Source organism: Chrysochloris asiatica, unplaced genomic scaffold, assembly GCF_000296735.1.
Source record: "Chrysochloris asiatica unplaced genomic scaffold, ChrAsi1.0 scaffold00027, whole genome shotgun sequence".
Lineage (NCBI taxonomy): Eukaryota > Metazoa > Chordata > Mammalia > Afrosoricida > Chrysochloridae > Chrysochloris > Chrysochloris asiatica.
The window spans coordinates 4,821,798-4,836,336 of record NW_006408545.1 but is presented as its reverse complement, the minus strand read 5'-3'; the positions used below and the strand labels follow the sequence as shown (position 1 = coordinate 4,836,336).

General features: G+C 39.5%; 1 protein-coding gene across 1 annotated transcript in view; it reads right to left on the bottom strand.

The window, feature by feature from the left end:
* Positions 1 to 486: 486 nt before the first annotated feature.
* Positions 487 to 14,539, bottom strand: part of MCM9 (minichromosome maintenance complex component 9) — a 168,443-nt gene continuing 154,390 nt past the window's right edge. The window contains exons 11-12 of the mRNA XM_006839887.1: positions 4,848 to 4,993; positions 487 to 1,960 (exon numbers count right to left, since the gene is read on the bottom strand). Of these exons, the coding sequence (XP_006839950.1) occupies positions 487 to 1,960; positions 4,848 to 4,993 (1,620 nt within the window). The remainder of the gene's footprint in view (positions 1,961 to 4,847; positions 4,994 to 14,539) is intronic.

Sequence of the window (14,539 nt, the reverse complement as noted above, 5' to 3'; positions counted from 1 at the left end):
TCTGATGCATGAGAATAAATACAAAAACAATATCAGAAAAACCACATGATTTTGACAAAGCATCCCAAATTATGATGTCCACAGTACTTATCGTATCTCAGGTGAAAATGCAAATAAGAATGTAGAAAACACTCATCAGTAAGAGTGCAACCTTTCTGGCATCTGTTCCTCCAGGAAGAAAACAAGGAATCCAGGGAAGTATCCCAAAACAAAAAGAAACATCTGTGACAATACACACACTCCGCTTGCAAAAGTACGCAAAAAGTCAATCAATTCAACTCAAGTCCTGATATTTCAATGACTTTAAACTGATCATGCAAGTTCTAAAGTCATGAAGATACCCCTGAAATTGAAAATCTTACAGGGGAAGCTCGTGTTCAGAATGCATTCAATATAGCCAAGTGTACATTTGTGAATACCACACTTGATCCTGAAGGTGCTTGTTGAGTTGGAGAGGTTGAAATCTGACCATCAAGTTTTTCACGATTATGGTTTTTTTCCTAGCTCTTCATCCCAGTCAAAATCAAATGCATCATCATCTAGTTCTGGTAAAGTAAAGAGAGACTTTCTGGAAGTTATCTGTTTGTCAGTGAATCTCTCTAACTGAAAAGTTTTCCTTTTACTGCCAAGCATTGTGGCTGCAGTTGTAGGAGGGCTTGGGTTTCTCTTAATGCTGTTCTTACTTTCAGGTGGAAGAGGGGGTTGTGATTTGGATTCAGAGGGGGAAGTGAAGGAAAAGTTTGCCAATTTGGCTAATGTGCAAGCATGGACCCTACTGCTTTTGTTTTTGTGTGAATCCTCTTCCTTCTTCTCTCTCTCACAAGTTGGATGAGAATGCCCAGTCTGGTTCCCAAGTTCAGGTGGAATAACTCTCTTTTTAGGGGCACATTCTCTCTTCTCTCTTGATCCATCTTTCTTTGCTGGCTGCTGTGACACCTCCTTTGTTAAACTCTGCAACTGACCCAAGCTTCTGTTTCCTAGGGCAGAGCTCAACTTTTCTGGATCCTTCACAGACAGAGCTGCTTCTCTTCTTGCCTTAGGATGGTGCACTTTAGGACTCTGAACTGCTATTTGAGTGGTACTCGGAGACCCATGGCTGTGGTCCCCAGGGGAGTGCATCAGCTTTGACTTCTGTTTGAAAGTAAATTTTGCCAGTTTGGCCACAGGGGGACCTGAACTCTCAACACCTTCAAGTTTGGGTTCTTTCACTTGATCAAGGGATTTCTGTCTCTTTCTTTTGGGAGTCTCCAGTGTCCTTTCTTGGCTCTGGCCGGGAGTGGACAGACGATGAGATGGGCTTGAGGGCTGCGACAGCTGCCCGGCAGGATTTCTGCATTGCTCCTGGGCCCTCTCCTTACACAGCTGGTGTCGTTTCTCAAGGACATGAAGAGTTAGTACTGAGTCTGGCTCTTCAGCAGGTACTGACACTTCAGAAACCATTGCTGATATTTTGGGACTTTCAACTTTATCATGGAAAGTTTTGTGTGGCCTCAATGGTGTCCCTGTCTCTCCTGGTGCTGGAAGTTGTCCAGCTTCTGATTTGCTCCTTCTGCTGGGCCCACTCTTTTCCTTACTCTGAGATTTCCTGTGGGAGATTTTCAAAGCCATTTTTTCCTCAATTGTTTTGGGACTGGAAGGCATATGAACAGTGTTCTTAAGCTCAATCTCAGGAACTGCCATGGAGTCAAACCAGTCTAAACTGTTATCCCTGCTGCTTGGGGGCTCAGCTGAATGGTTTCTACTTATTGACCTAGTAGGCCCTGGAGAAGACGGGGGATCTAGAAGTGGGATTCCTCCAGGACTGCCTCCAGTAGAGGGGGTATGCATTTCACAACCGGTTTCCTGCTGTGTAGAAGTTGTCAACTTGGATTCCTCTCCTTGGTAGGCTCTCAAGGCCCCTGCAGACGTCTCTGCCTCCACTGGCCACAGCTGGGATTGGGGCACACTCTGGTTCTGTAACCTGGAGAGGAGATAGAGTACAACATGGACTGAGAGCAAGGCTTTACCCTTCTCATTTCTTAGTAGTGTCTGAGATGGTGTCTAACTTAAGTCTCATGTAATTCCAGGTTAATACCAACTATAAATAGAGACTCTTAGAGCAGCAGTAGCAAAGTATCCATTTTCTTAAATGTTCTGATAAGAATTCTAATTTAACCAATTACAGTCATAAAGTGAAAAAAATGAAATACATTTCTGTCTACATTTGTAGATGCCCTGAAAGTCCACTGAATTGTTTTAAGACTGTTGGCAGGTCAGTGTACAGTGATGTGTCAAATTCCCCAGACAAACTTGTAGCTATTTGCACCACAGCTCATTGCTGACCAAGAAAGTTGTTCTAGCTGTTTGGTAGTCAGTTTGCAGAACCAAAGTGGAAGGCCTGAGATTATGGTCCATCACATCTCTTTACCTAATTCAAGTAATAAATTTTAGCACATCTAAAACGTCACCTTACTCATGAGCAAAGAACTTATAATTCCTCCAGACTGGTGCTCCCTCTGTCCCCTACAGCATACACAAATGTCCCCAAGCAATTGTGACACATATTTCTGCTAAGTCCAGCCATTTTTTGACATATGTTCCAGGTAGTCATTCTCCACCAACTTGATAGAATTAAAGCCTATTTACTTTCCCTGAATGATATTCCTGGTTAGTGATTTTAAAAAACACCCCATTGCCATCAAGTTGATGGTGACCCTGCATAGGGTTTCTGAGACTGTAATTCTTTCCAGCAGCAGTCAGCCTCATCTTTCTCCCACAGAGTGACTGGTGGGTTTGAACCTCTGGTACTGTGGTTAGCAGACCACACCTAACCCACTGTGCCACCAGGTCAGTGACACTCTACTGTAATATCAGCAATGATGGGAAAAGATAAACCGAAATGCCAAAAGCACCAATTTCTAATAAAGTAAGTCTTTAGAAAGCCTTTTCTAACAGCCTGGAAGAATGCCTTTTTATTATAAGGAATAAGCTGGCCTTGCTTTCATCTTACTTCTATCATACATATATGAGAAGAAATTAACCAAAAAGAACAGTGAATTATTCTAAAAGTCATGTGTAAACACAGAAAAAGCAATAGAAAAAAAATATAACAAATTTGAACATTTTAAACTGAAATATATTCAAACACATTAAAATACTAATGATCTATATTTCTGGATAATACGATTATAAGTGATTTTTATTTTCTTATGAATTTGTTATCTCTGGTAGTGTAGTGGTTACGAATCGGGCTGCGAACCTTAAGGTCAGCAGTTCGAAACTACCAGCCGCTCCGCGGGAGAAAGATGAGGCTTTCTACTCCTGTAAGGATTTACACCCTTGGAAACCCTGTACAGGGTCGCTATGGGTCGGAACCGACTCGACGGCACTTAACAAAAACAACAACAACTTTCCAAAATACTCTATCCCATTAACCCACTGCGATTCAGTCAGTTTCAACTCATAGTGAGGTTGTAAATCTTCATGGGAGCAGAAAGCCTCATCTTGCTCCCAAGAAGCAACTGGTGGGTTTGAAACTGCATACCTTGTGATTAGAAGTCCAGTGCTTATCCTATAGTGCCACCAGAACATGCACTGCCATTGTAATAAGAAAACATTAAAAAATTATAAAAATATTGGGTAATAAACATTTCCATAGATTTGATAAGTATAACAAATCTGTGTTCACTATTATTAATATGAGCAAAAACCAAACCAAAACTCAAGTATATTTCAAAATATAGTTTTGCATCTAATTGCAGTCAGGGATACTCATAATCATTTAGATTCTTATAACAATGTCCCAGAATTTAAAGTAGTAGAATAATTTAACGGCACGCCACAGCCACATTTTTGTCTGATTCTTATTTCGAGAAATAAATTCTCTCCTACATAGAATTTCTGCAGATTTACTGCAGCCTTCTAAAAGATAGCATCCTCACAAGCTGTTTTAACCTCAAGATAGGTTAATGATCATGATTGGAGGTACACTGCCATTAGGAAAGCCTTTTTTGGAAGAAAAGTATGATAACACAAGTGATTTATTGTAATTATGTGATCCCCCTTAAGGGATACAGAACGTTTTCCTCAGGGGAAAAAGCCCTTATGCTACTTGGGTTTTCTCACTGGGTAGGGTTAGCTTCAGACTGGTCTTAGAAGTAACTCACTGTCATTTACATCATACCTGGTTTTGTTGTTGGGGGATCAGCACATGCATTAGGAGGAAAGATCAGTATAGAAGAATGCTTTAAGATAGGCTCCTATCTCTCAGATACCCACCTACTCTCTTTTTTTCTTCTCTCTTTCGGCGCAGGAGAGTCACTTTGAATTTGGGAAGTCCAGTTGCCATTTTTCTATTACAACACTCGTTCCGAGCCTCCCTATCCCTCCTTTTTGAATCCAGCCTTTATATCACCCTTTGATAATAGGTCAGTCAAAATGAGCAGATTCTCCAAAGGCAAAGTCAAACTCAGGGAGCAGCATGGAGGTTTCACCTAAATGCAGGTGCATGAGTGACACCAGCTGACAGGAGGCGAGTAAAGCCAGGCTGTGCCCACTGAACCTTGCCTAACTTTCGGATTCCCAGAGCACAAACATTGTTGTTGCTGTTTTTTATTTTATAAAGCCACTGAGTTTTGGGATGGATGATTATATAAGGAGGTTTCAAAAAGTTCACAGAAAAGTGCAATTAAAAGATAATGGAAGTTTTCCATAAACTTTTTGAAGCTCCCTGGTATAGCGATAAATAACGAAACAATTCCCTATGGATAGGACAGACAGAGTTTCCACTTGATTTGCACTTCTTTCATTTCCCAAAATAAGAAACAAGGATTTCCCACCCTAGGCCTTTCTTTGTTTTCCTTCCTTACCTTTCAAGTCTTCTTAGCTCTTCACTCAAGAGGCTCTGCAGCCCTAACTTCTCCAGAATCAGTTCACATTGCCTCTGGTACTGCTCCAAAGGGTTCTCAGGAAAGGAAGTATGGAGCGCATTCACACCTCCTAGCAGTGCACCTCCCTGAGGAGTGAGAAAAGGAAACACATCAGGAAGGTCACCAGGTCAGCCTGCAGAGAGGCAAGTCCTCCCTACAACCCATCTCGGGAATCACCTGGGAGGCTTTTTCAAATTTAATAGTCCTGTACCCATTTCTTGGTGGCAGTCATTGTTGGACAAGGACACAATGTCACTAGACTAGTGGAAGCATGGGCATCCCTCAGGTATGCTGAGGAGAGAAAAGTTTGAGAACCACTACTTTAGACCAATGGGCACAAGCATCGCCACTGATGGAGTGAAAGTCTCCATGGCAGCCTTTCCCCCTTCTTTTAAATGTGATACCCAAAAAGTTTGTGGAAAAATCTCATCTTTTGATTTCATTTTCCCATGAACTTTCTGACGCCCCTTGTATTTCCAGGAATTATTAAGTCTAGAATATGATCATGTTTATAACTATATATTAATAAATTAACTTATTTGCCTGGGACAAGAAAGGAAAAAGGAGCATCAGGAATAGGAGGAGGATATGGAATGTGTGTTTAACTGCCTCCATGAACAACTGCTTCCTTTGCTATGAGAGAGACCAGGAGAATAGGATGGTGTCTGACACCATTATTGAACATTTTGATCAAAGATTCTGCAGAAAAATCCTGATCAACAGGGGGAAATGCCGAACAGATTTTCAAATTCTTACAAAGTCAAGGTTTTCTAGAACATGGAGGGTAGATAAATGCTTGAAAACATTGCCTTGAAATAATCTTTAAACCTTAAATAAAAAATATTTCCCAAAGTCTTTTTAAAACCAAACAATAGTATAGCTTAACTAGTAATGTCTGTCTTGAGCATTAGATGCTTTCCAGAAATATCTATAGGATCCCAAAAGTGTACAAATAGAACCTACAGATTGGGACAAAATACATGGCAGCAACATATTTGACAGGAAACTAATCCCTAAAATTCATAGAAAACTTTAAACACCTCAACATCAAAAAAATTCACAACCCAACTTAAATACTGGCAATATTTAGCTATTGTTGCTATTGTTGTTATTAAGCACCATAGAGTAAGTTCCAACCCATAGCGACGCTGAGTAGGGTTTCCAAGGAGTGGCTGGTGGGTTTGAACCGCCAACCTGGCGGTTCAAACTGACTTTGCAGCCAGTGCACCATCCTGAAGTGCCATACCAGGAGTCCAATTTAGCTATTGTTATTGTTGTTGCTGTTGTGTGCCGTTGAGTCATTTCTGACTCATAGTGACCCTGTATAGGGTTTCCAAGGAGCATCTGGTGAGCTAGAACCACCGACCTTGTAGTTCAAAGTGACTTTACAGTACAGTGCATTAACCCACAATGCCACACCAGGAATGGAATTTAGCCATTAGAGTCCTAGTGTGGCACTATGGGCTAATGGTAACTCCAATTTAACCATTTCTTTTGTTGTTAAGTGTCATTGAGTCATTTCCAACCCATAGTGACCCTGTATAGGGTTTCCTAAAAGCAGCTTGTGAGCTTGAACCTCCGACCTTGCAGTTCAAACAGCTTTGCAGTCTGGCACATTAACCCACAGCACCACAACAGGACTCCAGTAGAGAGATGCAAATCAAAACAACAATGAGATACCATCTCACACCAGCATTAAGAGCAAAGTTAAAAACAACAACAGCAAAAACAGAAAACAACAAATGTTGGTGAGGGTGTGGAGAGACTGGCAAGCTCCTCCTTGCTGGTGGAACTGGAAAGTGATTCAACCATTCTGGAAACAGTATGGTGGGTTCTCAGAAAGTTGGAAACAGAAATCCCTTATGACCCACAAGAAATATGAGCCAGGACAGGAGTAGATATATTCACACCAATGTTCATTGTAGCACTATTCACAATAGCAAAAAGATGGCGACAGCCTAAATACCCATCAACGGAAGAATGGATAAACGAATTTGGTACATACACACAATGGAATACTATGCAACACTGAAGAATAATGATGACTACAAAATACCTCATAATATGGATGAACCTGGAGGATATTATGCTGAGTGAAATTAGTCAATCACAAAAGGATAAATATTATATGAGACCATTATTGTAAAAGCGTAAGAAAAGGTTTCCATACTAAAAGAAACATCCCTTGATGGTTACCAACAGTGGGGGCGTGGTGGTGGTGGTGGTTATGTGCTGTGGAGTCAGTTCAGACTCATAGTGACGCTGTACAGGGTTTCCAAGGCTATAAATCTTTATAGGAGCAGAAAGCCTCATCTTTCTCCTGCAAAACGGTTGGTAGTTTTGAACTGCTGACCTTGGGGAGGAGAGTAATTCACTGGCTAGAGGTAGACACATGTTAACTCAGGTGATGGAGAGGGCAATATATAAGAGAGAAGGCGGCAGAAGAATAATGAACATAAATGAAGACACAGAAAAGTATGCATGGGCTAAAGGGCAGAGAGGTAAATAGTGATGTAAACACAACCTTGGAACAAAAGAGTTCTATGCACAGATACATGGATTGAGACAAAGACTGAATGTATAAGGGAGGAAGAATGAGATATAAATATCTATTTATATATCCCACAAACATATAAGAGTTTGAAAGAGGGTATTTGTACCTGAGTATTTACCTTTCATGTAAGCACAATGATGAATGTGGAGCAGTACAGTGGACAAAATGATGAAAACTTCCTAGATATTATCAAACATCTTAAGGCAAGGAATTGACGGTCCTGGGGGCTCAGGACCAAAGTCTCAGGGGACACCATGGTCAACTGGCATAACATAGTCCACAAAGACAATGTTCTATATCCTGCTTGGCAGCTCTTGGTGTCTCCATGTGTGGAAGAAAGAAGAAGCTTGGAATCCAATGGACTAATGGAGGAAACAAGTGCACATCAGTCTCCAGGGAAGGACTAGACAGTACCCAGCTACGACTACCAACTTTCCTGAAAAGGATCACATTATATATACCCAGATAGAGTGTGAGAAAATGTGGACCAAAACTCTAAATTATTTTGATTTTTTTAAAAAAGAGAAGAATCTGGGTTTACTGGTCAGAAAGAGATTGGTGGAACCTGTGTTTATGGCCTTCAACCACCCTCTAGGCCTGGAAAGGAACTCACCCATATAGCCCAATTTCCAGCCAAGCAGCAGATAGGTTTATAGTGCGGGAGAACAACACTAGCAAGGTAGGCTCACTGTGGAATGGCTGATGATTCAAAATCAAAAGGGTAACATTTTCCTAAGGACAAAGCTGAGAAAGGATGGGAAGGTGGGTGGAATACAAATATCACAGGGAGGAAACAGGATAACCATTGTTGCATACAGGGGATTTTAATTATTGAGATGAAACAATGTGTATGATTTGTTGAATGTACAGCTGATACACCTGTCTGCAAGTCTCCACTCAATTCATAATATAAAATTAAAAAAAAAAATCTATGGTATAGTACAATGCTGTCTGTGACAGGATAGTATCAATATGCCTACAAGGAAGAATCATTAATACAAGTATTATTCAAATTTATGCACCATTTAATTAATCATTAAAGTTAATGATGAAGAAACTGAAGAAATCTATCAATTCCTTCAGGCTGAAATTAATTTTAAAAAATGAAATCAAAACATATTGATAGTGAAACGATGATAGAATGAATGTAAAACTAATGTTCTCCCATGTAAACTATCACACAATTCACAATAAAGCATTTATTAAAAAAAAAAGATGTACTGACAGTTAATGATGAGTAATTCTTTTTAGACTGTGGAATAGACTATTAATTGCTCATATACACGTTCACGTAGAAGTTGAAGAAAGTTAAACAAGTACATAAAGCTAAAATGTGACCGTGACTATATCCCACCAGAATTTAGAGGTCATCTCAAAAACAGATTTGATGCATTAGATACTAATGAACAAAGACCAGAGAAATCAAGAAGACCATACAGGAAGAGAGTGACAAGTCATTAAAAGATACGAAAGAAAGAAAATACCAAAATGTACTTCAGAAGACACTCTGAAGTTTGCTCTTAAATGTAGAGAAGCTAAGGCAATTGAAAGAAATGATGAAGTAAAAGAGTTGAACAGAAAATTTCATATGACAGCTAGAGAAGACAAAGTATTATAAAGAAATGTGGAAAGACCTGGAGTTAGAAAGCAAAAAGGGAGTAACATGCTTAGCGCTTCTCAAGCAGAAAGGAATGAAGGAAAAATTTTAGCTTCAAGTTACAATATTGAAGAATTTTACACAAGATACTGAACAATGCTGGAAGTATCAAAATACGATAAAATGCATACACAGACTCAGTACCAAAATGAATTGGTCGGTGCTTTTCAGCCAATTGAAGAGATAGCATTCAACCAAGAATAAATGGTATTAAAGGAAGAAATCCAAGCTGCACTGAAGGCACTATTGAAAAATAACTCTCTAGGAGTTGATGTAATACCAACCGAAATGTTTCAATAAACTGACGCAACGTTGGAGGCACTCCCTCATCTATGGCAAGATATTTGGAAGATGGCTACCTAAATAATTGGAAGAAATTCATATATGTGCCCATTCCAAAGAAAGGTGACCATTCCAAAGAAGAATGTGGACATTATTCAACAACACCATTAATATCATATGTAAATAAAATTTTGCTTAAGATAACTGAAAAACGGTTGCAACAGTACATTGCAAGGCAGCTGCCAGAAATTCAAACCTGATTCAGAAGAGGATGGGCACAAGGGATATCACTGTTGATGTCAGATGGGTCTAGGATGAAAGTGGAGAATACCAGAAAGATCTTTACTTGTGTTTTATTGACTATGCAAAGGCATTCAACTGAGTGTATCATAATAAACAACAGATAACATTGAACAGAATGGGAATTCTAGAACACTTAAGTGTGCTTATACAGAGCCTGTACATAGACCAAGAGGCAGTCATTTGCATAGAAAAAGGGGATACTGAATGGTTTAAAATCAGGAAAGGTATGCATCAGGGTTGTGTCTTTCACCATACTTATTCAATCCATATGCTGAGCAAATAAACCAAGAATTTGGACTATATGAGGTAGAACACAGCATCCTGATTGGGGGAGGGCTCAATAAACAACCTGCAATATGCAGATGACACAACCTTGCTTGCTGAAAGTAAACAGGAACTGAAATACTTAATACTGAAGATTGAAGAATACAGTCTTCACTATCATGATAAGTAGAAAAATACTGAAGTTGTAAAAAATTTAATTATACTTGGATCCATGATCAATGTAATGGAAGCAGCAGTCAAGAAATCAAATGACATGCTACAATGGGCAAAGTTGTCACTTTGAGGATAAAGATGTGCCTGACCCAAGCTATGGTATTTTCAATAGCTTCATATGCATGTGAAAGATGGACAGTGAATAAGTTCACTGGAGAGGAATTGATGCATTTGAGTTACAGTGTTAGCAAAGAATACAGAAAGTATCATAGACTGCCAACTTCTTCAGTCTGAGATTGATCAAACATGTTATCAAGATGTATTGATATTTACTGGTAATTGAAATGCAAAGCAAAGGCTGGAAACAAAAAGGAAAGATCAGTAGGGAAATATGGCTTTGGTGACAGAAATGATGCTGGTGATTACAAGACAGAATTGTGCAAGACCAAAATTCACTGCAAATACCTTTTTGAAATAACATAAAAGCCGATTATACACATGGAACTCCCAGACATTGTTCCCAGAGTACACAGGAATCAAACTGATGACATTTGTAGGAAGAGATGGTAGAAAAACTCCGTATCATCAGCCAAAACCAGGCCAGGGGCAGGGCAGACTGCTGAACAGGCCATCAACTGCTCATATACCAGATCAGGCTATAGCTGAAGATAATTAAAACGAGTCCATGAGAGTCAAAATATGACCTTGAATATATCCCATCTAAATTTAGAAACAATCTCAAAAACAGGCTTCATGCACTGGACACTAATGATCAAAGACCAGAAGAGTTGTGGGATGACATAAAAAACATCATATAGGAAGAAAGCAGAAGGTCATTAAAAAGACAGGAAAAAAGGAAAAAGACTAAAATGAATGACAGAAGAGACTCTGAAACTTGCTTTCCAGTATAGAGATGCTAAAGATGTTAAAATGGAAGAAATGAGGTATAATAGCTCAACAGAAAATTTCGGAGACAAAGTTAAATATTATAAAGAAATGTGCTTAAGGCCCGGAGTTAGAAAACCAAAAGGGAAGAACATACTCAGAATTTCTCATGCTGAAAGAACTGAAGAAAAAAGTCACGCCTCAACCTGAAATACTGAAGGATTCTCTGGGCATAATAGTGAATGATGCAGAAAGCATCAAAAGGAAATGGAAGGAATATACAGTCACTGAACCAAAACAAATGGTCAATGTGCAACCATTTCAAGAGGCAGCATATGATCAAGAGCCCATGATAATGAAGGAAGAAGTTGAATATAAGGCATTGGCGAAAAACAAAAATCCAGGAAATGATGGCATACAAATTGAAATCTTGCAACAAATTGATGCAGCACAGGAGGCACTCACTCATCTATGCCAAGAAATTTGGAAGACAGCTATCTGGCCAACTGATTGGAAGAAAACTGTATTTGTGCCATTCCAAAGAGAGGTAACTCAAGGGAATGTGGAAATCATTGAACAATATTATTAACATCCTATGCAAGGAAAATGTTGAAGATAGTTTAAAAATAGCTGTAGCAGTCATCAACAGGGAACTTCTGGAGATTCAACCTCAATTCAGATGAGAACATGGGATGAGGGGTGTCAGATGAATCTTGACGGAAAGCAGAGAATACCAGAAAGATACTTATCTGTACTTTATTGACTATACACAGGCTTTTGACTGTGTGGATCATGAGAAGCTATGGATAACATTTCAAAGCATGGGTATTCCAGAACACTTAATTGTACTCATGAGGAACCTATACTTAGACTAAGAAGCATTCGTTCACACAGAAGACGGGACTATGGAATGGTTTAAAATCAAGAAAGGTGTGCACCAGGTTTGCATTCTTTCACCATACTTATTCAGTCTTCATGCTAAGCAAATTATCTGAGAAGCTGGACTATGTGAGGAGCATGGCATCATGACTGTAGGAAGACTCATTAACAACCTGCTATATACAGATGGTAAACCTTGCTTGCTGAAAGCAAAGAGGACTTAAAATACTTACTGATGAAAATCAAAGACCACAGCTTTTGGTATGTGTTGCACCTCAATGTAAAGAAAACAAAATCTTCACAACTGGAGCAATAAACAACATCATGATAACTGCAAAAAGGTTGACGTTGTCAAAGACTTCCTTTTGTTTAGCTCTACCATCAACATTCATGGAGGCAGCAGTGAAGAAATCAAATGACATATTGCATTAGGCAAATCTGCTGCACAGTCTTCTATTAAAGTGTTCAAGAGCAAAGATGTCAGTCTGAGGGCTAAGGTGCACCTGATCCAATCGATGGCATTTTTAATAGCCTCATATGCCTGTAAAAGTTGGATAATGAAGGAAACTGTAGAAGAGTTGATGCATTTGAGTTACGGTGCTGGAGAATGCCATGGACTGCCAGAAGAACAAACAAATCTGTGTTGAAGAATACAGGTAGGGATGTTCCTTAGAAGCCAAGATGGCTAGACTTTGTCTCTCATACTTCAGACATATTATCAAGAGGCACCAGTCCCTGGAGAAAGATATCATGTTTGGTAAAGTGGAGGGTCGGTGAAAAAGAGGAAAGCCCCCCAACAAGATGCACTGGCACAGTGGCAGCAGCAATGAGGTCAAGTGTAACAATGACTGTGAAGTTGGCTCAGGTCCAGGCAGTGTTTCATTCAGTTATGCATAACGTTGCTATGAGTCAGAACGGACTCGATGGCACCTAATTACAACAAAATAAATAATAAATAACATCATGATAAATGTAGAAAAGTTGTCAAAGACGTCAATATGCTTAAATCTACAATCAACACTCATGGAAACATCAGTCAAGAGATCAAATGACATATGGCATTAGGCAAATCTTCTACACAAGACCTCTTTAAAGTGTTCAAGAGCAAAGATATCAGTTTGAGAACAGGGTGCATCTGATCCAAGCCAAGAGATTTTCAATAGCCTCTGGTAGCATAGTGGTTACTAATTGGGCTGCTAACTCCAAGGTCAGCAGTTCGAAACTATCAGCTGTTCCGAGGGAGAAAGATGAGGTTTTCTGCTCCTGTAAAGATTTACAGCCAGCCTCTGACCCTATGAATCAGAACTGACTCCATGGTACTTAACAACAACAACAACAAAATCTGCATGTGAAAGTTGGACAATGAATAAGAAATACTGTAGAAGAATGGAAGCATTTGAGCAATGGTATGTGGAAAGAATATTGAAGGTACCATGGACGGACTACAGAACAAACAAATCTGTACTGGAAAAAGTACAACCAGAACGCTCCTTAGAAGTTAGGATGCTGAGACTTTGTCCTTCAGACTTTGGACATATTATCAGAATGTACCAGTCTCTGGAGAAGCACACTATGATTGGCAAATGGAGGGGGCATGAAAAAGAGGACGATCCCAATGAGATGGATTGGCAGAGTGCCAGCAGCAATGGGGTGAAGTGTTAACAATGATTGTGGGGATGGCACAGAACGAGGCAGGGTTTTGTTCTGTTGTGTATAGGGTAGCTATGAGTCAAAACTGACTCAATGGCACCTAACAACAACAATGATATTCATTTCAGCATTCTTATTAATAACAAAGAGATGGTAAACCTAAATGCTCATCAATGGATAAACAGATAAACAAACATACACACAATGGAATACCATGTAACATTGAAGACTCTACAAAATAACTCATAACATGGATTATATAATAAGGAGGCCATTATGCTGAGTGAAATAAGTCAATCACAAAGGGGCAAATACTTCATGATGGCTTTCAAAAGGTTTATAGAACAATGAAATTAAAAGATAACGGAATTTTTCCATGAACTTTTTGAGCCCCCTCATAGGATACTAGTATTATAAAAAGTTAAGAAAAGGTTTACACACAGAAAGACATTCTTAGATGGTTACTAGGGATGAGAGAAGGGGAGAGGGAAAAATCACTAACTAGATAATGGACACATTAAATTAGGGTGAAGAAAAAGGCAATATACAAAAAGGGAATGATCAGCATAATATTACTAACGCACAAGGAAGTGCCAAGAATTACTTGCAACAACAGGCAAATTCTATTAAGACACCACCACTCATTTGTCAGTTTGTCGCACTGTGATGGCTTGTGAGTTGTTGTGATTCTAAAAGCTATGCCACCAGTATTTTAAATACGACCAGGGTCACCCATGGAGGACAGGTTTCAGATGAGCTTCCAGACAAAGACAGACTAGGAAGAAAGAGTGACGAAGTGCTTCCGAAAACTTAGTCACTGAAAACCTTATGAATAGCAGAGAAACACTGTCAGATATATGCCAGAAAATGAGCCCCTCAGGTTGGAAGTTACTCAAAATGTGACTGGGAAAGAGCTGCCTCCTCAAAGTAGAGTTGACTGTGATGATGCGAATGGAGTAAAGTCCGTGGGAGAAAAGCCCGCAG